We start from the raw sequence: 24,468 nt of genomic DNA, 5'->3' as shown, positions 1-24,468 counted from the left end.
ACAAGAGTACAGCTGTGGCACCCTTTCTGTTGAAATTAATTATTACAGCAGGTGCTTACAGTGGTGAGCCGAGTTTAGCTTTTTCAGACTGCATCTTAGATGGAGCTCTATGGAAAGGCCCAGCACATTAATATCAGCATCGCTGAAGTTTGTTTTACTTTTGAGAAAGAGAGAGAGAAAATAAAATATGTTTAATCTAGAAAAATGTGAATTTTTTTTTTTTCATATTTATGAAGCTGTAAACGTAGAGGTTGTGGAATGGTATTTCAGAGGCTACATTTAGATTTTTGGAACTAGAATTTGGATGAAGTTGTATGCTTGCACTTAACACGTTCATTTATTCATGAAAGTTTGGAGGAAGTCGTATACTTATTTTGTTTAACATGTTCTTCTATTCATGCCAGTTTTGGAAATTCTATAAAATGTTTTTTGCCAAAAAAGTATGTCTAATAAAAATTACATTACTTGGAATGGTAGCATACGTAATTTTTTAGCATGATATGGTGATCACATTTAAACTCAGGAAGAGGTGTTTTGTGTGCCACATACGAAGAAGCAGAATTAAAGTGCTACGGCCTTTTGAGAGAGTGTATGCGTTTGTGTTAGTTTGAATGTGTGAAAGTGTGCGTCAGTCAGCACAGTTTAAATCTGATGTCCTTTTCGTTCTTCCTCACTGATGGTTTACAGATCCGACTCACTCATTTTCAAGACTTGGATCCTAGTCTCGAGCTCCTCCTACCTGTAATGCACTGCACTATCCCCAACTCCTCAGATCTCGTTTGCTGCCATACAGCCTAGACACAGATCCCTGGTCTCAAGTGCAAGAGCATTTTATTTCTTGGAATTTTCTATTTTTTCTGAGTTTGTTATTTAGTGTTTTATTATCCTTTTTCTGGTAGTCCTGCTGTTTCCTCCTACATTAGTTATCGCAGGCGGTAGGGTGGTAGTGTTGCTGCTGTTGGTAGTCCTGCTCTTTCCTCCTACATTAGCTACCGCAGGCATTAGGGTGGTGGTGTTGCTGTTGTTGGTAGTTCTGCTCTTTCCTCCTACATTAGCTATCGCAGGCGTTAGGGTGGTGGTGTTGCTGTTGTTGGTAGTCCTGCTCTTTCCTCCTACATTAGTTATCGCAGGCGTTAGGGTGGTGGTGGTGCTGTTGGTAGTCCTGCTCTTTCCTCCTACATTAGCTATCGCAGGCGTTAGGGTGGTGGTGTTGCTGTTGTTGGTAGTCCTGCTCTTTCCTCCTACATTAGTTATCGCAGGCGTTAGGGTGGTGGTGTTGCTGTTGTTGGTACTCCTGCTTTTTCCTCCTGCATTAGTTATCGCAGGCGTTAGGGTGGTGGTGTTGCTGTTGTTGGTAGTCCTGCTCTTTCCTCTTACATTAGTTATTGCAAGCGTTTGGGTGGTGGTGTTGCTGCTGTTGCTATTTGTCGTCTTCCTTCTTTCTTTCTTTGCTACAAAAAATAAAACAATAATAGAATTTTAATGGTAGTTAACTTCTTTCTTTACTGTAGCAACTTAGTGAGTTTGTGCTTTTGGTACTGTTTCCGGTTTGATTTGGCCATGTCCAAGAAATCTTTGGGTTTTAAAAGATAAATTTCTTGTGGTCACAAAATACCAAACCCCGATGCCCACAAAAAGTGCGTCTCCTTCTTTGCCTCCAAGCATTTAAGGTTGGTTTGTGATATTTGTGCCGTCTTCAATCCTAGAGCCGTATCTGACCATACGAATAAACGTATTCTTAAGGGTTTGTTACCTGCCTCAACATTTTCCTCTCCCGGGGCTCAAACTCCCTCAAAATTGCATGGCTCAGATGAGTCTAGAGAAAGGACTTTGAAAAAATCTCCAAGGTCTTTCTCCAAACCTCCTTGGAAGATTGTGAAACCATTAGATCAGACACCCTCTGATCTGACACCTACATCATCTTTGTCAGATGCAACAAACATACCTCCCCACCCAGATCCACAGACTACCTTGAATCTTACGGGGATATTAACTATATCCAGTTCCTTTTTTCCTTCAACTTCAATGTTGAATCATAGGCCTTTGGATCCAATAGCTAGCAGTCAAACACCAGAAAAAGTGATCAGACCAGTCTCTCCAATCCTTCCAGCCAAGTTCCAGACTCCTTCAAAAGCATTCCAGAGCAGCTTCATCAGCCTCATCCAGATCCTCTAGGTGCTTGACAGAGGCCGATAGACAGAATGATGCACAGATTTTTCAAGGTTCAGATCCATATGGGGGTCTTACCGACTCCATCCCATGAGTGCACTGACTCAGACCTTTCACACACTTCCTCCAGTCCAATCCGACCCATGGTTCGAGTCCCAGGATCCAGAATACCAGAGTGTGTCTGCATAAGATCTGTGAGGAAACCCCTTACTCCACTCCAACTTTTGCCCCATCAGCCCTGCTCTGATTTCATTGATTCAGAGCGGGTCTCTGATCCAAGATGTCGGTGCCAGGCCGGAGGGGTTGGGGTTAGCTGCAACATTGTCTGCTCAGTCCCTTCCTCTTGGTGCCTCTTTCCTCAACAGCTCGGATCAGATTCTTTCTGGAGGGCAGGGATTCATGGTTGCCCCAGTCCTTTACTCCTCAGCTCAGAGGAGGACGGGAGGGGTCTCCCTGGGTCCATCCACCTTCCAGGTTGTAGAAAAAGCCTTCTCTTTACATAGAGATCTGTCTTCTCACAACTCCTATCCTCCCCTTCACCCATCTTCTGGTCTGAGCACTGATTCTGTCATTTCTGCTGCAGGTTAGCCTGCCCTGGGAAGCCTCCAAACTGTTCTGCCTGAGTAATTCTTCCTTTCTTCCGATGCCTCTTCTGAACTTTATACAGGGAAGGTTCAGCAGAAGTGTAAAAGGAAATGCATTGATTCCCCAGTGGAGTTGCTCACTGGAGAACACCGACTTTAATGAGGGAGAAGGATCCCCTAGATCACTACCTTATGACATCTCCTTCAGAGACATCCTGGAGGTCCTTAGACAGAAGGGTGGCTGGTCTGCCCGACTTCCTCTTCTGAAGAGTCTGTGTTCTTGGAGGCTTTCGAAGTGGGCCCATCTACGTCTTGCATGACCCCTGGTGGATGAACATATTCACCTAGTTGCCTGCTGGGCTTGGAAGGAACTAGACACTGAGACTATCCCCAAATATCCAGAAAAGTGTATTTTGTTTCAAGATTTTACATGGTAAGATGGAAATGGAAGCATTTTCTTTCAAGTGAAACCAAGGCCTGCTCTCTACCCTTTCCCCAGTCGGATACCTTTTGATGCAAAGACTCCTGAAGAAATCCAAAGTGGGTTATGCACAGATTGGCAGGCATGACTGTAGCTGGACTTACTAATGTATATTAGTACCACAGGAACTGCCACAGATCCCATCTCTTATCTTAATAAAAAGGTAGTTTGTGCTTCAACTAAACTGCTATAGCTGAGCATTGTAGAATTTAAGGATGTTAGCACATTAAGTTGTTACAGCGGCATTATGTTTCAGTATGTATGACAGTTAATGACATCATCATCTGGAAGAGTACACAGGTAAGTTGATAGTTTTGTCGTGTTTCCCAGTGTTAACTGTTTGGGAGTGGTGTACACTTCATTCACTTCAGTTTGCAAGTTTAATTTTTTGAAGTATTGTTTATCTTTGGGAACTGTTTGGAAGGAGAGAGATTGGCGGAGGTTACTTGGGTAGGGACATCAACCTCTTGATTATTCATCTGGTTGGTTAATGACTGTAAAGTCTGTATAATGTGGGTACCAAAGTGGTTGTCTGTAGTATCATTTTGTGTGTGTTTTTTGGTGTTGACTGTGTAACTTGCCCTGGATTTAACAGTTTATTGATTGAGGTCCAGAACAGTGTGTGTGTGTTTTGATTGGCCAAGTAGTAGGCTTATTTTTGGTGATACATTGTTAGGTTTCTTGGTTGTTAATATGCTTGTAAGGTCGGAGCTGTTTGCTTATTTTTATCCAGATCTTCCATGCTTTGTTTCATAACTTGTTTAGTTGCCAAGGATATTTATGGGCAAGGTTTGTGTTGACTGTTTTTATTCTAAGGGGGAACTAGTCTGTTTCAAACCCTCAGGAAGCTTTTATTGAACTCTGAGACAACGTCATATATTGGTGAGTCTTCAGTGACTCCCACTTCAGGAGATTTAATGTGTTAATAGGTGTTTTCTTGAAAAGTAGTAAGCTTTTGCCAAGCTGTAATGATGGGTTTTGTTTTTCTTGCTTTGGTACTTTATGGAGTAGCTTGGAAAGTGAAAACTTTAGCTATCTGACGGAGTTCTGTGGGATGGTATTTTATATGAAGAGTATACCGAGATCCAGTTGAGGATTTATTGATTGAGTGGCTGGGGCTTTGTTATATGTAGTTGGCATGGTTGTAATTTTGGCGAAATTGTACAGATGTATGTTTGGGTTTTCAGATTTCATGGCTTGCCAGTCTGTATGAACATCAGTCGATGTTATGTTTTCAGAAGGAATTTTTGATTTGAAGAACTTTAAAGTGTTTGTGATCAAGCCAATCTATACATAAACTGCTTTTTTAAATTTGTGTGCATCATTGATATCTGTAAACTTGAATTTAAATTTTGTTTCCAATATAAAGCCTTCTTCCATTGTTGTCCATAGCCACATGAGGTGATAATGTCTTGGTAGCGATGGATATGTTAAAGTTAACTGTTGCTGTGGATTAAGGTGCATGATCCCTGATTCACTGTTACCATTGCTTGTTCTGTCTTTCAGATATTTCTATTGACATGCCTGATGAGCTGGACATCACCATGCTGCGAGGGACAGGGTTGCAGCCCGGGGAAGAGGAGCTTCCAGACATCGCCCCACCCCTTGTCACCCCTGATGAACCTAAAGGTAGCCTTGGTTTCTATGGCAACGAAGATGACGACTCCTTCTGCTCCCCTCACTTCTCCTCTCCAACATGTTAGTTTCACTTTCCTGTCTCTTTGTCATCCTGTCTTTCTGCCTAGAATTCTGTCTTGAATCTCAGCCCACAAGTTCACATACAGTGACAGGTGGTTTGTGAAACCTGTAATGCCTTTCTTTCATATGTTGGGTTTCTGTTATCCTGACTGCTCCTGGTTTCCCCCATGTTGGATGACTATTGCTGACTGGCTGTTTTTGAATCCTATGAGCTATAGTGAAAACTACTGCTAACTGTGAAAATCTGTACTTCCTTTATTAACCTGTTTGATTCTCTGTGTTGTCTTTGACTCCTTAGTCAGGTAGCCTGTAAATGCTGCATCATTTGTTAAAGTAAACCAAAGAATGTAGCTTCAAGACAACTGAAGAAAACGGCAGTCGAGTGATTATTAATGATCTCGTATCTAAACATATTTCTGCACAGTTCTAAATGCTGAGCAGTCTGTCACTATGGCAAGTCATTCGATTAACTGAAAAAGGAGACTGATCCAGTGATGTCATTTCTTTAATTATTCATTCATTTATTGTCTGACATGAGCGCTAGCCTGTAACAGCCAGTTTTCATCCACAGTACAGGAAGTTCAGAAAACATAAATTAATGTTATGTACTGTAACAGTATCTTTATGTACATTGACTGGGAATTGGCATATTGGATGGCTCAATAACAGCGGAGCCATAGAAAGAGAAGCTCTGCAGTTAACAGTTGTGAAGATATTAAAGCTGTGTGAGGCAGTTGTAGTAAGAGCGAGAAGAACAGATACATGCACACACGTATTTCAGTGTAAGGAACAGTACAACGCTGATTGCAATAATGTATTTGTACAGGTTCATGGGTACGTACCAGGCTGTTCATCTTTGAGGATCTTACATTCCTGTGCTAGTGTTTACCTATTATATTTTGCATACAAATAACCCCGAGATGGGCCAAACAAGACAGCATAACATAGATGCTGTCTGAAATGTAGGTGCATTTTTTTTAGGGCAAAATAGTTATTTTGTGTGTGCATGTCTGTCTTTTATCTATATTTGTATATGTCTGTGTGTGTGTGTGTTACACACACACACACAATTACATGTGTACTTTATAGAGAGAAGGGTAATGGGTGTCACTGAGACTTTGTTTTGATGCAAGATTACAAACAGTGGAGATCAGGGAGTTTGCCCTTTCCCCACTTTTGAGCGATCTTGGTCAGTATATGCAATTAGCAGGGGACATGGGGGATGCAGGGGAGATTGTTTTGCTTTTTTACTTTCATTTTTTTTTTTTTTATCAACCAGTTTTCGTCAATCATCGTCTTTTCAATTCTATAAATATATGACTAGGTGTAGTAGACATGTCTGTCTGCATGTGTAGTATACATGTCTGCGTGTGTAGTATACATGTCTGCATGTGTAGTATACATGTCTGCGTGTGTAGTATACATGTCTGTCTGCGTGTGTAGTATACATGTCTGTCTGCGTGTGTAGTATACATGTCTGTCTGCGTGTGTAGTATACATGTCTGTCTGCGTGTGTAGTATACATGTCTGTCTGCGTGTGTAGTATACATGTCTGTCTGCGTGTGTAGTATACATGTCTGTCTGCGTGTGTAGTATACATGTCCGTCTGCGTGTGTAGTATACATCTCTGCATGTACCGAGTGCATTATTTTTTTGAATGGACATATTCGGCGGTATGAATATATGACTAGGTGTAGTAGACATGTCTGTCTGCATGTACCGAGTGCATTATTCGGCAGGAGCTGATGTGTCTAAAATGCATTGAGTCCTGATCCACTTAATTCAGTAAAACCAATATTTTATTTAGAGGGCACAAGCCCCTCTCATCCACACAACTTAATACTAATTCAGCGATCACACAGCAGTGGTGGCAAGGGGACATGCCACTTGCTACAATGTTCTACGGTTACAAGGATGAAAATTGCCAAAAAAGATAATCAAAAATCTCTGAAAACCCATCTTACACCCTGTATTTTAACACCACTGTATCCTTCAAACCTCTTGATGTTGCAGCTGTACTATAGTTTTGATATTTTTGTGCGTATTCTCTCATGTCAGTTAAAAGCAGATTGACCCGGATAACAGGTATCCTGTGAGAGTTTAGAGATGTCACTCGATACAATGGGGAAGGGTATGGTGTGCATGCGTGTACGTGTGTGTTTAGTATGGATACATTGCTAGTGATGAAACAGGCCCCTTTTCAAAGACTGTTTTATCAAATCTAAGTGATCAAAAAATAGACTCTTCAGAGTGCAAAAAAACAAAAATACCTGTCTTTTGCTTGTGGGGAGGGTAAGACCCCTGCATCCCTCTCAACCCTGCTAATGTAAATATACCAGCTCCAAGACTGGATGATATTGGAAGAGAAAACTACCCTATCTGTGGTATTCAACAGTCTCTGTCATTTGCTGGTCTCCACTGGTTTTCTTTCAATGTACACATCATTCAATCACTTTGATGCAAAAATAATGCAGTTCAGCTGCATCTGTTTCCATATATCCAGACGCACATTCACTAAAATTGTGTGTGTGTGTTGTCCTATTCTCATGTTGCAGTATTCTGCATATGGGTTTACTCCTCTAGCATACGTACGGCCAATATCCAAAAGCTTTCAGTCCCCCCATGATGCGTGAGACTTCTTGTGTGACCGAGAGTACGTGGGCCATAAAGGTGACATCGGCACGCACCGGCCCTCAGAACTTTTCAGCCACCACTCATGCGCCAGGTGTTTCTGCTACCACTAATGTTGGATTAATTTCATAAGATAAGTACCCCGTTGGGGACCTTTTCAGTCCTTCTAAAAATTAGTATTGCTCTTCCATGTCATCCAGAAAGTGCATGTGTCAGTGTGTCCAGCAGATCCCTCATAAGGACATCTACAATAAGTGCCTTTTCTGTTTGGGACGGTCGCACGACCACAAGGCCTGCCCTATTTGCCAAGCGTTCATGCCGAAGACTCTATGTAGTCGCTTGCATGCGATTAATCTTTACCTTGAAAACCAACGTCTGAAGCAACTTACTTTATGGATGGAGTGCTCCCCAGATGTCTCCGCAGAACTGCCAGAAAAGAAGACCAGGACCTTATGCCCTTCGTCTACTGCTGAGCCTCTTCCGACCAGTCCCCAACTTGTGGCCGACATCGTCCTGGTTCTAGGATCTGGAACCAGATCCACCACTCCAGATGTCATGGGTACCTGTAAGGATGCTGCACTGTCCTTGGGAGAGAGCACGTCCGCAGAGGCTATTCTGGTGCCAATCTCAGATGCCAGGGGGGGACCTGCATTTTTTGAGGAACTGTCTGAGCCCTCTGAACCCTTGCAATCACCAATTTCTAGGCAGACGTCCACTGGACCACTTAAAAGAAGAGAAAAGAGAAAACATATTTCCCCCACAACAGAAAGCATAGCATGCCTGATTGGCAGGCTTTCAGTCAAAGCCTTTTCAGTGCCTTTATGGCACTGAGGCCTACCACTGCTGTTACTGGTTCAACTTCTCCTCCTCTCCTGAGCCCTAGGCCTCAGCCTACTTAGACAGTTACTATGGAAGAGGAAGTCCCTTCAGATGTCTCTGAATCACTATCTTACAACTCTCAACTGTCTTTCCCCCTTGAGATACGGATCCCCAGAGGAAGAGTCAGTGGACCCTGACTCCCCATCTGAAGACTTGACCTTTGGTGAAACTATTAGCAGGATGAAGGAACACTTTAAATGGAAATCCTCAGAAATTACTGAGGTACAAAAGAGGTATTACAACCTCATTCAAATGGAATTCCCAGCCCTTCTGCTGTTCCTCCTTTGGTCTCACCACAGTTGCCATGGATGTTCACCAAAGTCATGGGTGGTAGCAGCCCACCTGAGGCTTCAGGGAATCCAGGTTTATCCCTACCTAGATGATTGGTTTCTTGCTGCCTCTACCAAGTCTCTGCTATGCCAGGCCAGAGATTACCTCCTTCTAGCAAACAGACTGGGCATTACAATCCGTGTCAACAAGACGTCGCTGACTCCATTTCAAAGCCTACATTTCATTGGAGCTCGGCTAGACACCATACAAATGAAAGTCTGCCTCACTCTGGAAAGGGTGAACAATTTGAAACTTCACATATCTTACCTTCTTCATTCTCACCTCCCATCTGCGGAATCAGTTCTGCGGGCCTTGGGTTCCATGGCAGCCACTATCAGTTTTCTCCCCTTCGCAGGTCTTCACATGAAGGTCCTCCAGTGGACGTTAGCAGTTCAGTGTAGGGTTGTCAACTTTCCTTGTCAAAACTTCTGGACACCTACCTGAAAACAAAATGGGTATAATTTTGACACAACCTCGCCCCCACACAGCCATTCCAGTGTCCTATTACTTGGCTATTTCTCCATTTCTCCCCAGTTGCCATAAACACTACTCAAAACTGTGTGTGCATGCTGTCTTCTGCTTTACTTCTACAATGATTACAAATATTTGGATTTAATTTAAAACTTTTATTTCAAATTTTCTAGCCCAAACACTGATAGACATTTGCTAAACAAAGCAATACAGTCTCACAATGAAAGCAGACTTAGCATTAAAACCTCTCTGCCTTTGAAACTCACATTCACTAAAATATCATTGAAACCCATGTTCAATGAAAATGCATCTGGCCAGTGGCAGATCAAGTTTACCTTTGGGTTGTTTTCAAATCACAGGCTTTTTCAAAATTGTCACTAGTGGCTGGTGATAGGTCTGCTATAATTATAATAATTGAACTTCATACATGAGAGCACTGCTGCCAAATGATCTTTTTTCTATTTGTGCATAATGCATCTCTGAGTTAAAGTACTTGACACATAAATAATGGGTATGCCTTCTTGAAGACTTGCTGCACCAAGGCTGTACCTTGAAACATCACAAGAAAGAGTTGCATGTTTGTGAAAATCATAATATCTCAATGTGGTTGGGCAGGCAGTTTTCTTCAGAATATCAAATGTTCTTTGGTGGTGGTCCAACCAGGGCCAGTTTACATTTTTGCGTGTCAACTCATGTAATGGTGCAGAAAGCTTACTCAAGTCTGGAATGAACTTTCCTAAATAGTTGACCATACCAAGAAAATGTAAAGATGCGACATTCTCTAGAACTGGCATTTCATGAATTGCTGTTTGCTTGGATCTGATTGTAAGCCAGAACTGGTAAACAAATGTCCCACATAAGTAACTTCTTTCAGTTTGAATTTACATTTCTGAGGATTCAGTTTGAGAGTTACTTCACATTCACAGTCTAGAACTTTCCTGAGGTTTCTATCATATTCGTCTTTACCACTGCCTCCAACAGTAATGTAGTCTATTATAATAGGATCATAGAAGATTACTAGGCTATCGACTTAGAGGTCATTTTAAGCCTAGCCGTTTCAACCCAATGTAATACCATAGAAGTATTAGTCAGTACCCAAGATTGCATTTAATGACTGCCCATGTCCAGGAGGGTTGTGGGCTTACGGTGCCCCGTCCACTCGTCCAGGTTCCTCTTGAACAGTGTCTTAGATGTGCTCTGTTTCACATGAATTGGTTGCCTGTTCCAAAGATGTGGCAGTCGCTGGGAGATAAATCTCTCTCTCTCCAGCATGTCCTGTTTAAGTCAAAGGTCATATTTAAGTCCCTGAAATGGGTATCCCTAGACCCATTCGATTTACAGATATGCAGTAAGTTCATTAGGTTTGGGTCTCGGGTTGCTCATGGATAACAAGCAAATATTTGTTCCATGGTATGTTGAAGTAGCTGACTGGTAGAATTGATTCTGAATGACATTCTCAAGAATCTTTGTCTACCAAATGGTGTACTGAATGTGGTTAATGAAGATTTGTGATCCAGCGAAATTTGCCAAAAAGATCATTTTGTATCTAAGACTAAAAAAACTGTGGAATTTGACATGAGAGTAGCTACCTCTTTTACTGTATGCAGCGGAAGATGAAGACGCTGAAATGCTTTACGTCTCTTATATCAATACATATTCGAATATCATCTGAGCTTTTCTTATGAGCTACAACCCTGGAGGATACCCATTTAGTCAGTTCTCTAGAGTAAGGACACCTAAATTCACCATTTTGTCTAGTTCTGCTTGTACTTTGCTCTGCATTGCTACTGGAATCTTCAGTGCAGGTCTAACAACTGGACTTTACTTCATGGTTTAACTTCAAGGTGTATGTGACTGGAAGTTTACCAAGCTCATCTTTGAAAATGTCAGCATATTCACTAAAAATACTATGTATAAAACTGTCGTTATTCATATTTATATGATGAACTTCTGTTAAATGAAATCGGTCACATTCTCTGACCCTCTTTGAGGCCTAACAGTGACTGCATTTGTCTTGACTACATAAAATTGCAAGTCATCGCTGATGTCCTTTTATTCCTATGTTGCAGTATTCTTGCTGTGGGATTTCCTGCCTTCGGGCGACTCGTACGTCTGCTCCTATACAAAAGCTTCAGCTTGGCTGTTGGAGCTGCGTGTGATGTCACACATAGGGCCATAAACCAGGGACCTTAAATGTGATGTCTGCATGCACAATCCTCTGAACTTTTCAGCCACAGATGACTTTGCATCGTATGATCGCTCTCCAGACGTCATATTGACTATAGACAACCCGTTGGGTTTTTGCATTTCTAATTTTTTTACCTGTTTTTCGCATTGCTTAGGCTTGGTTGTTGTAGCTTTAAGCTGATGTCAGGAAAAAGGGAAAGTGCCAATATGGGCACCACCTTCCCCATAAGGATGCCCATGACAAATGCGTTTTCTGCTTAGGCTGGGAACACGACCATAACTCTTGCCCTATTTGTAAATATTTTGTGTCTAAGACCTTACATAGTCATTTGGCAACTTTAAATCTTTACTTAGAAAACCAACGCCTCAGACAGCTGGCTCTCACTTCGGAGGCCACCCGAGAACCTCCGCGTAAGAAAGCCAAGATACCTAGGCCTTCATCACCTGCTGCTTTACACCTGGATGCCCTGCCAACTATCGATGTAGAAGTTGAGCGCTTGGCAGATCCGTCGACTCCATTGACCTCCATCGCGGAGGCCGCTGCACAGCCAACGACCGGCATGTCCATGGAGCTTTCTCGGACACAGCCTGTTGAGGGGGAACCAGATTTGGTGGTTCCTTCGACCGGGATCCAGATTTCTGATACAGACGCTGCCAAACCCAACTCTAGACTGGCCCCTACGTCCACTCCAACCAAAAAGAAACAGAAAACAAAACACATTACATCTGCTTCTGAAGGCCCTCCAGACTGTCAGGCATTTATGATATAATAAATATAATATAATATAATATAAATAGATATAAGACATATCTCTTATGCAGGCATTTATGGCCCTTAGGCCTTCTGCCTCACCCACATCTACGTTGCCTCCGCTAAGCCCTAGGCCTCCCTCTGCTTCTTCCCTTCCCATGGCTCCCCTCCTTGAGGAAGAACATGAATCTACCTACTCTTCCTCGGATTAATCCATCTCTTATGCATCCTAGATTGCTTCTCCCAAGAAATATTATTCTCCTGATGAGGATTCTGTGGAAGGGGATTCTCCACCTGAAGACATTACATTTGGTGAAACCATCACCAAAATGAAAGACTATTTCAAATGGGATACTTCCCAAGTGACAGAAACCCAAAAAGATACTTTGAACTGCTGCAAGTGGAGTCCCCCTCCCATACAGCTGTACCCGCTGTTCTTCCTGCATACTTGGATGCCTTTACTGCAGCCTCTAGAACACCTGACTCACAGCCTCCTGCACCTAAACACCCAGACCGCTTCTACAAGGTGCTAGAGGAACAAACAGTCCTCATAAAACCACCCTTAGCAGACCCAGCAGTGATTGCCACTGTCCCTGATAAACAGTCTAGGTTGTTACCTTCTGCCTTCCTATTGCCCACAGAAGATAGCAAATCCATGGATAGGATAGGCAAGAAGGTGTACACTTCCTCCACTTTGGCCTTCAGAGCCATTAACTATCAAACACACATGACCAAGTATGCCCTGGACTTAGTATCCCAAGCCACTTCTATGCTGGTTTCAGTTCCTGACAGTCCCATTAAAACGGATATCTCCTCCAAATTGTCCTTAGCACTACAAGTGGCTAGACACTCCATAAGATGCAGCTACAATCCTGCAGAAGCTTCTGTTTGTTCAGCAGCATCAGCATCTGTTCTTAGAAGATATTCCTGGCTTAGATTACAGAATCTGCCAGAGGACTTCAAGTCCAAAATTTTGGATGCCCCCCCTGGATCACAACTTCCTCTTTGGAAAGCAATCTGCAGACCTATTTAAGAGTCTGCAAGAAAAAAGCAAAGAATTACAGGATATAAAACATCTCCTGGTATTCCCTATACCCAAATTTTATAGGAACCACCCGGCTAAGACTACTTTTGTTAGGCGTAACCTGCCTTCTGCTGCCTCCTCCTCCAGACCCAGAAGAGGAACTAGAAGACATTCCTCATCCAGGCCCACTGGCCCACCTCCTCAACCTAGCTAACCCTTTCAGGACAGGGGAGGTCCTAATAATGAGTGACTGCCTTGCCTATCTGCCCCTCTCAACTCGCCTTACCCACCGTCTCCCCTTCTGGCAAAAAATCACCACAGACCAATGGGTATTAACCATTATTTAAAAAGGGTACTTTCTAACCTGGAACTAATTCCCCCCTGGAAGGCCATTCCATTCCCCCCCAAAAAAAATGCCATCTTCTTCCACAAATTCTGTCTGACCTGTAACATCAAGGCACAATAGAGCCAGTTCCCACAGGACAAGAAGGAAAGGGATTCTACTCCTGTCTGTTCCTGGTCCCTCGAAAGGACAGGCCCTGGAGACCCATTTTGGATCTCTCCTCCCTAAACCTTTACCTGCAGGTACCCTCCTTCAAAATGCTGTCACTTCCCACTCTTACCCCACATACCCTCAAATTCTTTCATAGTCACCTTGGACCTGAAAGATGTTTACCTGCACATTCCCATCAGGGCCTCACACAGACGTTTCCTGTGTTTCTCTAGCCCATCCTTGCACTTCCAATTTACGGCCTTGCCCTTTGGTTATCCACTGCTCCAGCCATTGTCTTCTGCAGGATCCAAGGAATCCAGATTTACCCATATCTGGACGACATCCTTATCCCTAGCACAGTCCAAAGATTCCCTCTTAAGACAAGTAAACTCCACTATGTCCCTTCCACAAAGTCTAGGGTTCACTATAAACCTCAAGAAGTCCTCCCTGAACCCAGACAAGGACAAGATATTTCTAGGTTACAGAATCAATATAAAACGAATGAAAGCCTTTCTCCCACAGGACAAGGTTCTAACTTCCCACTTCCAGGAAGTCTTGCTCTCCCAGACAGTCACTGCAAGGCAATTCCTTCGACTCCTGGGATTGATGGCAGCAACCATTCCCATGCTACCACTGGCCAGAATGCAAATGCGAAAATTGCAATGGTACCTCAAAAATATCTGGTCACAACACCAGAGTCACTTGGAACAAGTTATCCCCCTTCTTTCCTGTTTAAGGAAGGAAATCATTTAGTGGATACAAGTACAAATAAATCCGGGGCTTCCACTGCAACCCCCTCAACCCAAACAAATATTGCATACAGATGCCTCAGACTCAGGTTGGGGAGCCCAAGCCCAGTGGCAACCTCCCATGAAAACTAAACACATCAATGTAAAGGAGACGACAGCAGTTCTTTTAGCTCTACAGACCTTCATACCCCTACTGCTACCAGGTCCTCTTCTGACAGTGACGGACAATACCACTGTAATGTGGTACATCAACAAACGGGGAGGTACCAAGGCATACCAATTGTGAAGGCTAGCCCTCCTAATATGGGACCTAGCATTCCAGCACAACCTGTCCCTACAGGCCAGCTACATCCCTTCGCAGGACAATCAAGCAAGCAGACCTCCTTTGCAGAACATCCTCTCCACAACACAAATGGATACTGGACAGGACGGTGGTCTTAGACATAGTCCACCGGTGGGGCATTCCACAAATAGACCTGTTTGCCTCTCCCCAGAACAGGCAGCTGCAGACCTGCACAAAGACTTACTCATCCCAAGCCTGGAGAGTAGACACCATCAGTTTCACCTGGGAAGAGAAGTTTCTTTACACCCCCCCCCCCTTCCATCTGATTCAGAAAGTTCTGAAAATCAGGAAGGACAAACCAAAAATCTTGCTAGTGACTCCCTACTGGCCAAGGCAGCACTGGTTCCCCCTTCTACACAATTTAGCCAAGTGCAGTCACCGCAAGTTACCCCACAAGGTGGACCTTCTGACACAAGACAAAGGAGCTCTCCTATAACCACACTTGCAAATTCTATCCCTGACTCTGTGGGTGATAAATTACTAACCCCATTCAGACACCACTATTCAGAGGACGTGCTATCAGTCCTGAGGGAGGCCAGGAAAACCATTACTAGAAAATCATACCTTGCTAAATGGGAATGATTTTACACAATTGAGTTTGGGACAGGAAAGGGACCCTTACGAGGCTGACACCCCCCTAGTCCTCAAATGTGTCAACTTATAAAGGGTGGACTTTCCTATTCATAAGTGAAAGTTCACCTCTCCACAGTATCAGCCTGCTTACCTCTAGATCCTCCCTTGTTAGCCAGGCTACATGTGAAACTCTTCCTTAAAGGGATCTTACACATCAGACCACGTAAGAAGCCTATCCCTCCTCCATGGGACCTGAACTTCATCCTGGAAAAACTCACCCAGCTCCCCTTCAAACTGGCTAAAACAGCCTGTCAACAGTTTTGCACATGGAAAACAGTACTTTTACTGGCTATTACCTCTGCCAAAATGGTTTCCGAGCTGCAAGCCTTAATGGCATGCTCACCTTACACCACTTTTCCTAGGGACAGGGTCACACTGAGAACTAACTCCCTCCTTCATGACCAAGGTAGTCAGTGACTTATCTCTAAGTCAATCCATTCACCTACCCAATTTTTCCCCTCTCCCACTAACCAAGGAGAGAGGATACTCCACTCCGTAGATGTCCACAGGCAACTCAGATTTTATCTGGACAAGATTAAAGACATTAGGAAATCCAAACACCTCTTGGATCTTTCCACCCCAGGGCATTGGGCAAGGCAGTCACCAAACAGACCATTGCATCCTGGATTAGAAAGGTAATCTGATGTTCTTCGTGTTTCACTGTTGCAGTCATTACATTTGGTTATCTGCTTGCAGGTAGCCCTCAGTTGACCTGATTAACAAAGTCTTGGGTCCTGCGTCGATTGCTGTCCCTTCTTCCATGACATCAGGTCATCAGGGGTATAAAATATGCAACCGATGCCATTACATCACTCTTTCTTGCCATGCGGTGCCCGAAGCAGAAGCAGTTCGCAAGTGCCGGTTGGCCAACTCCTGAAATTTTTGTTTTCGAGTTTCAGAACCGAAGTCTTCAACTTAAACTAAGTACCCCGTTGGGGAAACTTTTTCTTGCTCCTTACCGATGTCAGTAAAAGTTAATAATTGCATTACTTATGGAAAGCAAATACCTCATAAAGATTTTCGTTCGTACTGTATTCCTTGCCTAGGCCCCGAACACGATGTACCTTGCTGTTGGTTTTGTGCTTTATTTAATCAATGCACTATCCGTCATCAGTATATTTTCGCCTCTAAATATTTTGGTTCTCTGTTTAATTATCCAGAAATGTCGTCAGTTAGCCATCTGACTACCTGGATTCCGAAAAAACACAAAGATAAAGACAGAGACAGGCCGCCGAGGTCCAAAACTGCTGACGACACTTCTCCTAAGCCAGTCGCCAGTTTGCCGGTACTCAGTGAGGCGCTTTCGCAGCCCTTGATACCCGCTACTTCTGATTCGCAGGCCTCTACTGAGACCCATTCGAAGTCCGGTATGCCGCAAGATGCTTCAACTATGGAACCCGTGGATGTCTTTACCTTGGATTGGTCTGGAGCCACTGTGCAGGCACCGGCTGCTGAGGGTGTATTCAGGCCTACGGACTTTCATTTTAAACCAACGCCTCCTTCTTTACTTAAGCCTAAATCTCGATCCATGCCTAAAAAACCGACATCCAGGCCACATACTCAGGCCTCTATGCCTAATAATGTCTGAAGGTCTAATAACTCTAATCAGGGGTAGCCAACCCCCCCCCCCTTTCTAAGAGGCCTAGGACTGAAGTTGATTATGAATCTTCTGATCAGGATTCTGTTTCTGATGATCTGGATTTTCCCTTATCTACTTATGAAGATTCTGATGCAGAGGACTCCATTCCCTCTGCTTCCCCTCCTGAGGATTTTTCTTTTGGGGAAACCTTACATACTCTAAGGGAGCATTTTCACTGGGAAAGTTAGGATTTTTCTGATTCAAAAAAGAGGCTTGGGGTTTCCTTCTCCTACCTCAGCATAGGCCTTTAGCTTTCCTGCTGTACTAGACATTGTTGATGCTTTTTCGTAATCTAGTTTGGCCCCTGATTCCCTGCCTCCTGCTCACAGAAAACCTGACAGATACTACAGAGTCCCTGAGTCCCACAAGTTCCTTTTTAAAAATCCTATTGCAGATCCAGAGACTATTTCACAGGGGCCCAAGGGCATTAAGGCTTCTACTGCTAAAAATACTACCCCTTCTGATAGAGACTCCAGGGCGCTGGATAGATGGGGTAAGAATGTTTACACTGCTGCAACCCTGGCCATTAGGACTTTAAACTGCCAGTTTCATATGTTAAAGTGTCAGCAACATATTATTGGACTGCTTAAACAGAAAATGATGTTGATTCCTGACTGTGTGGAAAATAAAGAATTACAGGATTTAATGCATTCTGCTGAACAAGTTGGAAAACATACTTTGCAATGTGGTTTTGATTCATTAGAGGTCTCTTGCAGGGCTGCTGTTGCTGGGTCTGTGCTCAGAAGGCATGCTTGGCTTAAGGAGCAATCTTTGCCTGATCATGTTAAAGCTAAATTGTTGGATGCTCCTTTAAATCAGGACCGCCTGTTTGGCAACAAGGCTGAAGAAGTTCTTAAAAAAGATGGAAGATAAAGCTAAATCTATGCAAACTGTTAAAGATTTTTTACAAGTTCAGCCTGCTAGATTTAGTAGGCACTGGCCCTGTAAGAACTGATCCTTTCCCGCCCCTTCCAGGTTTTCTCAAGCCAAACCCAGACACTGCAAAAACCCCCCGGTTTCAGTCCCACGGGACACACAGAACTAAGCAGTGGGGGGCCTCCACTTCCAAATCTGGGAATAATAAGACTCCCCCGTATGGTAAACTGTCTCAATGACTTCCTTTTCAAATTTCCAAGCACTTATCAACTGACTGCCCCTTTTGGGGGGAAGATTGCTCTTCATGCAAAGAATTGGAAAATCATTACCCAGGACAAATGGGTTTTAAATATAGTGTCCCAGGGATACAGATTTCACTTCCACATGTTGACAACACCAAGCGGGTGGTCGAACCTACCCCCAAATCAGTGGGCAGAGGCCCAAAAACAAGTACTTTCTCTCTTAAGCATGGGGGCTGTTCAACTGGTACCAGAAGAGGAAAAGGGACAAGGTTTCTACTCAAGACTTTTCCTGTTGCCCAGAAAAGACAATTCATGGCGTCCTATCCTGGACCTGTCTACTCTAAACACCTTTTTGGAAATTCCAAAATTCAAGATGCTGAATCTTCACCAATTACTTCCTGTGCTAGGCAAAGATGCCTGGTTGGCAACACTAGATTTAAAAGAAACATACCTGCACATGCCAATCAGGGAATCTTGCAGAAGATACCTACGCTTCAAAGCAGGCTACATGCACTATCAGTTCTCTGCACTGCCCTTTGGCTTATCTACTGTGCCCAGGGTATTCACAAAGTGCCTAGCTCCAGTTATTGCATTTTGCAGGCAAAGAAATATTTAGATATACCCATACATGGACGATTGTCTAATTCAGACAGAAAGCCAGGCATACTTTTGAATCATCTGGCCTTTGTATAAAGGGTTCTAACTTGTCTAGGGTACACCATAAATGAAAAGAAATCACACCTGGTACCCTGTCAACAAATTATATTCCTGGGAGCAAGCTTGAATACAACTTCCCAGATGGCTTGCCTCACACCAGAGAATCAAATTAATTTGACAACCTACGTCAAACAAGTGGCCACAAAAACCTGGCTATCTGCCACCAAAACAAGGGACTATCTTTCACACCACTCCCTGCCGCCCAGACCCTAACAACAGACGCATCAGACTATGCATGGGGGGCTCACCTGGCAGGGAAGTGTATTCAGGGCAAATGGAACCTAAGTCAAATGCACCTGCATATCAATCAAAAAGAAAAGTTAGCTGTACAGAATGCTCTGACAGCCTTCAAGGACCACATTCTTCCAGGACAACTAATGGTAAAGACAGACAACACCACTGTTATGTGGTACATAAATAAGCAGGGGGGTACTCATTCTTACTCCCTCTGCAGACTAGCCATGGCATTGTGGAACACAGCCTTGAGCTACCAAGTGTACCTACAAGCTCAATTCCTGCCAGGAAAATTAAGTACACTGGCAGACGGACTAAGCAGAAATCTCATGGACCCACACAACTGGAAACTGGAACCAAGGATTTTTAACATGTTGACAAGCAAATGGGCAAGCCCAGATATAGACCTGTTTGCCTCTCCCCAGAACTACCAATTGGACAAATTTTGCACAAGGACTCCCCACAAACAAGCCTGGAAAGTGGATGCTCTGTCCTTCAGCTGGAAAAACCTATCAGTCTATGCATTCCCCCTCTGCCTCTGCTCTCCAAAGTACGAGTAAATATTCAAACAGGACAAACCAAGGATGATTTTGATTGCTCCAGACTGGCCGTGCCAACACTGGTACACCCCCCCCCCACTGCACAGTGTCACGGTCATCTCCATGGCACCTGCCTCAGACTCCTTCCCTGCTGTCTCAGCAGGAGAACCAGATTCTGCACCCTCCGCTTCTAGCACTGAACCTTGCAGCCTGGCGAATTACTTAATTTCTCCTTTACCATCCCTCAGCAGACCTGTGATGGATATCATTTTAGAGGCAAGGAGGTATAGTACTAGAAAATCTTATGCTGAAAAATGGAAAAGATTCTGTGCTTGGAACCAATCTCAAGGGATGAGCACAGCAGCCCCCAATTTACCTCCGATTTTACAGTACTTAACTGAGATGCTTCACAAGGGCCTGTCTTTTTCCTCCATTAAAATCCACGCCTCAGCCATTTCAGCTTATTATAACACAGAACCTCCCCTCTTCTCTCATCCATTTCTCAATTAATTCCTCAGAGGGGCCAAAAATTTGAGACCACCCAGGAGAGCTCAAACCCCAACCTGGGACCTTAAATATGTCTTGGAGAAACTCACTCTGCCTCCTTTCGAGCCAGCTGCTACTGCAGACTTAAAATTTCTTTCTTGGAAAACAGCTTTCCTTTTAGCAATCACTTCAGCTAGAAGGGAATCTGAATTACAGGCCCTTATGGCAGTGGAGCCTTTCATCGTCTTTCATGCGGACAGGGTGTCCCTCAGAACCAATCTATCCTTCATGCCCAAGTTGGTATCCAGTGTGGCTCTTAATCAGTCCATTCATTTGCCAACCTTCTTTCCCAATCCACAGAGTAAAGGGGAATGGATACTGCATCCCTTAGATGTGCACAGACACCTTAGATTCTACTTGGACAGGACTAAACCTCAAAGGAAATCTGAACAATTGCTGGTAGCATTTGCTGCAGGGGCAGAGGGGAAGGCTGTTTCAAAGCAAACCATTTCTAAATGGATAAGCCATTGCATTCATTTCTGCTATAAGCACCATGGAAAACCTATCCCCCAGGGGATCAGACCTCACTCCACCAGGGCTGCATCTACCTCTACAGCCTTTCTCAGAGGCGTCCCTACCAGGGACATCCTAGAAGCTGCTACCTGGAGTTCTGTACATACTTTCACCAAGTATTATCATTTGCTAATTTTTTCTAAATCCAGAGCTGGTTTTTCCACTGCAGTCTTGGGGCCTTATAGCTGGTCCTAATGCTATCTAAATTCCTCCTACCAACCATAGCTTTGGGAATCTACCCAAATGTAATGACTGCAACAGTGAAACACGAAGAACATAGTACAGATGTTCTTCGTGTTTCACTGTTGCAGTCATTACATTTCGGTAATCTGCTGGCATTTGCCCTCAGTCGGCCTGAATTCCAAAGTTTTGGGTCCTGCGTCGGTTGCTGTCTCCCCTTCCATGACGTCAGGTCGTCAGGGGTATAAAACATGCAGCCAACACCATTTTCTTTAGTCTTTCTTGCCGTGCAGTGCCCGAAGCAGAAGCATTTCGCAAGTGCCGGTCGGCCGACTACTGAAATATTTGCATTTGAGTTTCAGAACCGAAGTCTTCAATAAAGCCAAGTACCCCATTGGGGAAACTTTTTTCTTGCTTTTTACCAATGTCAGAAAAAGTTAATTGTATTACTTGTGGGAAGCAAATACCTCATAAGGATTTCCATTTATACTGTATTACTTGCCTAGGCCCTGATCACAATGTGCCTGGCTGTCGGTTTTGTGCTAAATTTAACCAATGCACTATTAAACTACCCAGGTATGTCGTCTGATAGCAATCCAACTACCGGAGTACATAAAAAAATGCAAAGAAAAGGACAGAGAAAGGCAGTTGAGATCCAAAACCGACGAAGCTTCTCCTAAGCCAGTTCGCCGGTACTCAGTGAGGCTCCTTCGCAGCCCCTGATACCTGCTACCTTTGAGTTGCAGGCCTCTACCGGCACCCATGTGGAGTCCGGCATGCCGCAAGATACTCAAGGTATTGGACCGACGGATGTATCTCCCTCGGATGGGTCCGGAGCCGCTGAGCAGGCACCGGCTTCTGAGGGTGTATTCAGACCTCAACATTTTTATATCAAACCGACAAAAGCTGCAAAACCAAAGCCAAACCTTCTAAAACTAAAAAAAACTGATGCCTGAGCCACGTGCACAGGCCTCTATGCTTAAAAAACAGATGATCAAAATGGCTGAAGACCTTATTACCTTGATCAGGGGTACCCATCCCCCTCCAGATAAGAGGCTTAGGCAAGACACTGACTATGAATCTTCAGATCAGGTTTCTGTTTCTTCTGATTCCTCTTCTGATCAGGAATTACCTTTACCTCCCTGTGAGGATTCTGATGCTGAGGAGTCTATTCCTTCTGCATCTCCTCCTGAGGATTATTCATTTGACGAAACTTTGCATACTTTGAGGGAGTATTTTCACTGGGAGAGTCAAGACTTCTCAGAATCAAAAAAGAGGCTCAGGGATTTCCTCCTCCTCCCTCAGCACACGCCTTTAGCCATTCCCCCTGTGTTAGACATTGTGGATGATGATTTTTCGGAGTCAAGCCTGACCCCTGACTCTCTACCTCCGGCTCCCAGTAAACCTGACAGGTATTACAGGGTCCCTGACTCTCATAAATTTTTATTTAGAAACCCTGCTGCTGATCCTGAAACTATTTCACAGGGTCCAAAGGGAGTTAAGGCCTCAACAGCAAAAAACCCTACCCCCTCCGACAGAGATTCAGGGGCACTGGACAGATGGGGAAAAAGGTTTATACATCTGCAACCTTGGCAATTAGGTCCTTAAATTGTCAATTTCATATGCTTAAGTACCAACAACATATTATGGGCTTGCTGAAACAGAAAATTATGTTGATTTCAGAATGTGCAGAAAATAAGGAATTGCAGAAATTATTGCATGCAGCTGAACAAGTTGGAAAGCATACTTTGCAATGTGGTTTTGATTCTTTAGAGGCCTCCTGCAGGGCCGCAGTTACTGGAGCTGTGATTAGGAGGCATGCCTGGTTAAAGGAACAAAATTTGCCTGATCATGTTAAAGCTAACTTACTAGATGCACCTATGCAGCATGATTCTCTGTTTGGTATTAAGGCAGAAGAGGTTTTAAAGAAAATGGAAGACAAAGCTAAGTCTATGCAAACTGTTAAAGATTTCTTACAAGTGCAGCCACCTAGATTCAGTGGACACTGGCCTACAAAAATTGGTCCTTTCCTGTGTCAGACAGAGCTCAAAGGGGCAAATACAGATGCCCTAAGGGTTCCAGGTACCAGGCTCAAGACTCATACAGGTCAAAGCAATGGGGCGCATCCACCTCCAAATCTGGAGGAAATAAAGCGCAATCCTACAGAAAGCAATCCCAATGACTTCCCTCTGTCTACACTAAGCACTTAACTTTTGGCAGCACCCATAGGGGGGAAATTAGCACATTTTGCTCAAAATTGGCAGTTAATAACCCAGGACATGTGGGTGCTAAACGTAGTATCACAGGGGATACAGATTCCATTTCCACACTCTGCCAATGACAAATGGTTGGCCAGACCTGCCAAAAAAACAATGGGCAGAGGCACAGTTACATCCCTCATGGATATGGTGGCCATTCAGACAGTACCAGAACAGGAAAAAGGACAAGGTTTTTACTCAAGACTGCTCTTGGTACCCAGAAAAGACAAGGACTGGCGGCCAATACTGGATTTATCGATTTTGAACACATACCTGGACATTCCAAAATTCAAAATGTTGACTTTGCAGCAGCTTCTGCCCATGCTGGACAAGAATGCTTGGCTGGTGACTTTAGACTTAAGAGGCATACCTGCATGTCCCAATAAGACAGTTGTGCAGAAGATACCTCAGATTCAAGGCTGGCTTAATGCATTACCAATTCTCTGCACTGCTTTTTGGCTTATCTACTGCGCCCAGGGTCTTTACAAAGTGCCTGGCACCAGTAATTGCATTTTGCAGACAAAGAAGTATTGAATATATCATTACTTGGACGACTGTCTCATTCAAGTAGAGAACAAGGACACTCTTGTACGACACCTGGCATTTGTGAAAAGGCTTCTAGCATGCCTAGGGTACACAATAAATGAAAAGTCACAACTGGTACCCTCTCAAAAGATAACATTCCTGGGTGCAAGCTTGCATACAACTGCCCAGATGGCTTACCTCACGCCAGACAAAGGCAACCGACTACTTACTTCAAACTGATGGCAACAAAAACCCAGTCTTCTGCAAGACAAATTCTGCAGGCTCTGGGCTTCATGGCAGCTTGCATCCTACTAATTCCATATGCAAGACTGCATATGAGGAAACTTCAATGGTACCTAAAAAGTTTACGGAGTCAACATTCACACAGTCTGGAAGCAATGATTCCTCTCATCCCCTGCCTGCAACAGGAGTTTCTATGGTGGGCAAAGGCCTGTCGCCAAAACATGGGACGGCCCTTCACTCTACCCCCTGCCAGCCAAACCTTAACAACAGATGCATCAGATTATGCCTGTGGGGGCCCACGTGGCAGGAAGATGCATTCAGGGCATATGGGCACCAAATCAAATGCATCTACATATCAACCAGAAAGAGATGCTAGCTGTTCAAAATGCCCGAACAGCTTTCAAGAATTTACTTCATCCAGGACAACTACTGATAGACGGACAACACCACAGTCATGTGGTATATAAACAAGTAAGGGGGCACACGCTCATACCCCCTTTGTAGATTAGCCATGGCGCTGTGGGACACAGCTT

At 43.9% G+C, this 24,468-nt stretch overlaps 1 protein-coding gene across 3 annotated transcripts in view; it reads left to right on the top strand.

Annotated features, from left to right (window-relative positions):
* Positions 1 to 24,468, top strand: part of USP5 (ubiquitin specific peptidase 5) — a 2,313,977-nt gene that overhangs the window by 1,912,280 nt on the left and 377,229 nt on the right. For 2 of the 3 annotated variants that reach the window (XM_044079604.1, XM_044079606.1), the window contains exon 15: positions 4,741 to 4,932. In XM_044079604.1, coding sequence (XP_043935539.1) covers positions 4,741 to 4,932 — 192 coding nt within the window. The remainder of the gene's footprint in view (positions 1 to 4,740; positions 4,933 to 24,468) is intronic. The other variant, XM_044079605.1, reaches the window with a different exon arrangement.

The sequence above is a fragment of the Protopterus annectens genome, chromosome 8.part0 (assembly GCF_019279795.1).
Source record: "Protopterus annectens isolate FY-2018-M chromosome 8.part0, PAN1.0, whole genome shotgun sequence".
NCBI lineage: Eukaryota > Metazoa > Chordata > Ceratodontiformes > Protopteridae > Protopterus > Protopterus annectens.
This window is presented reverse-complemented; position numbering and strand designations above follow the sequence as displayed.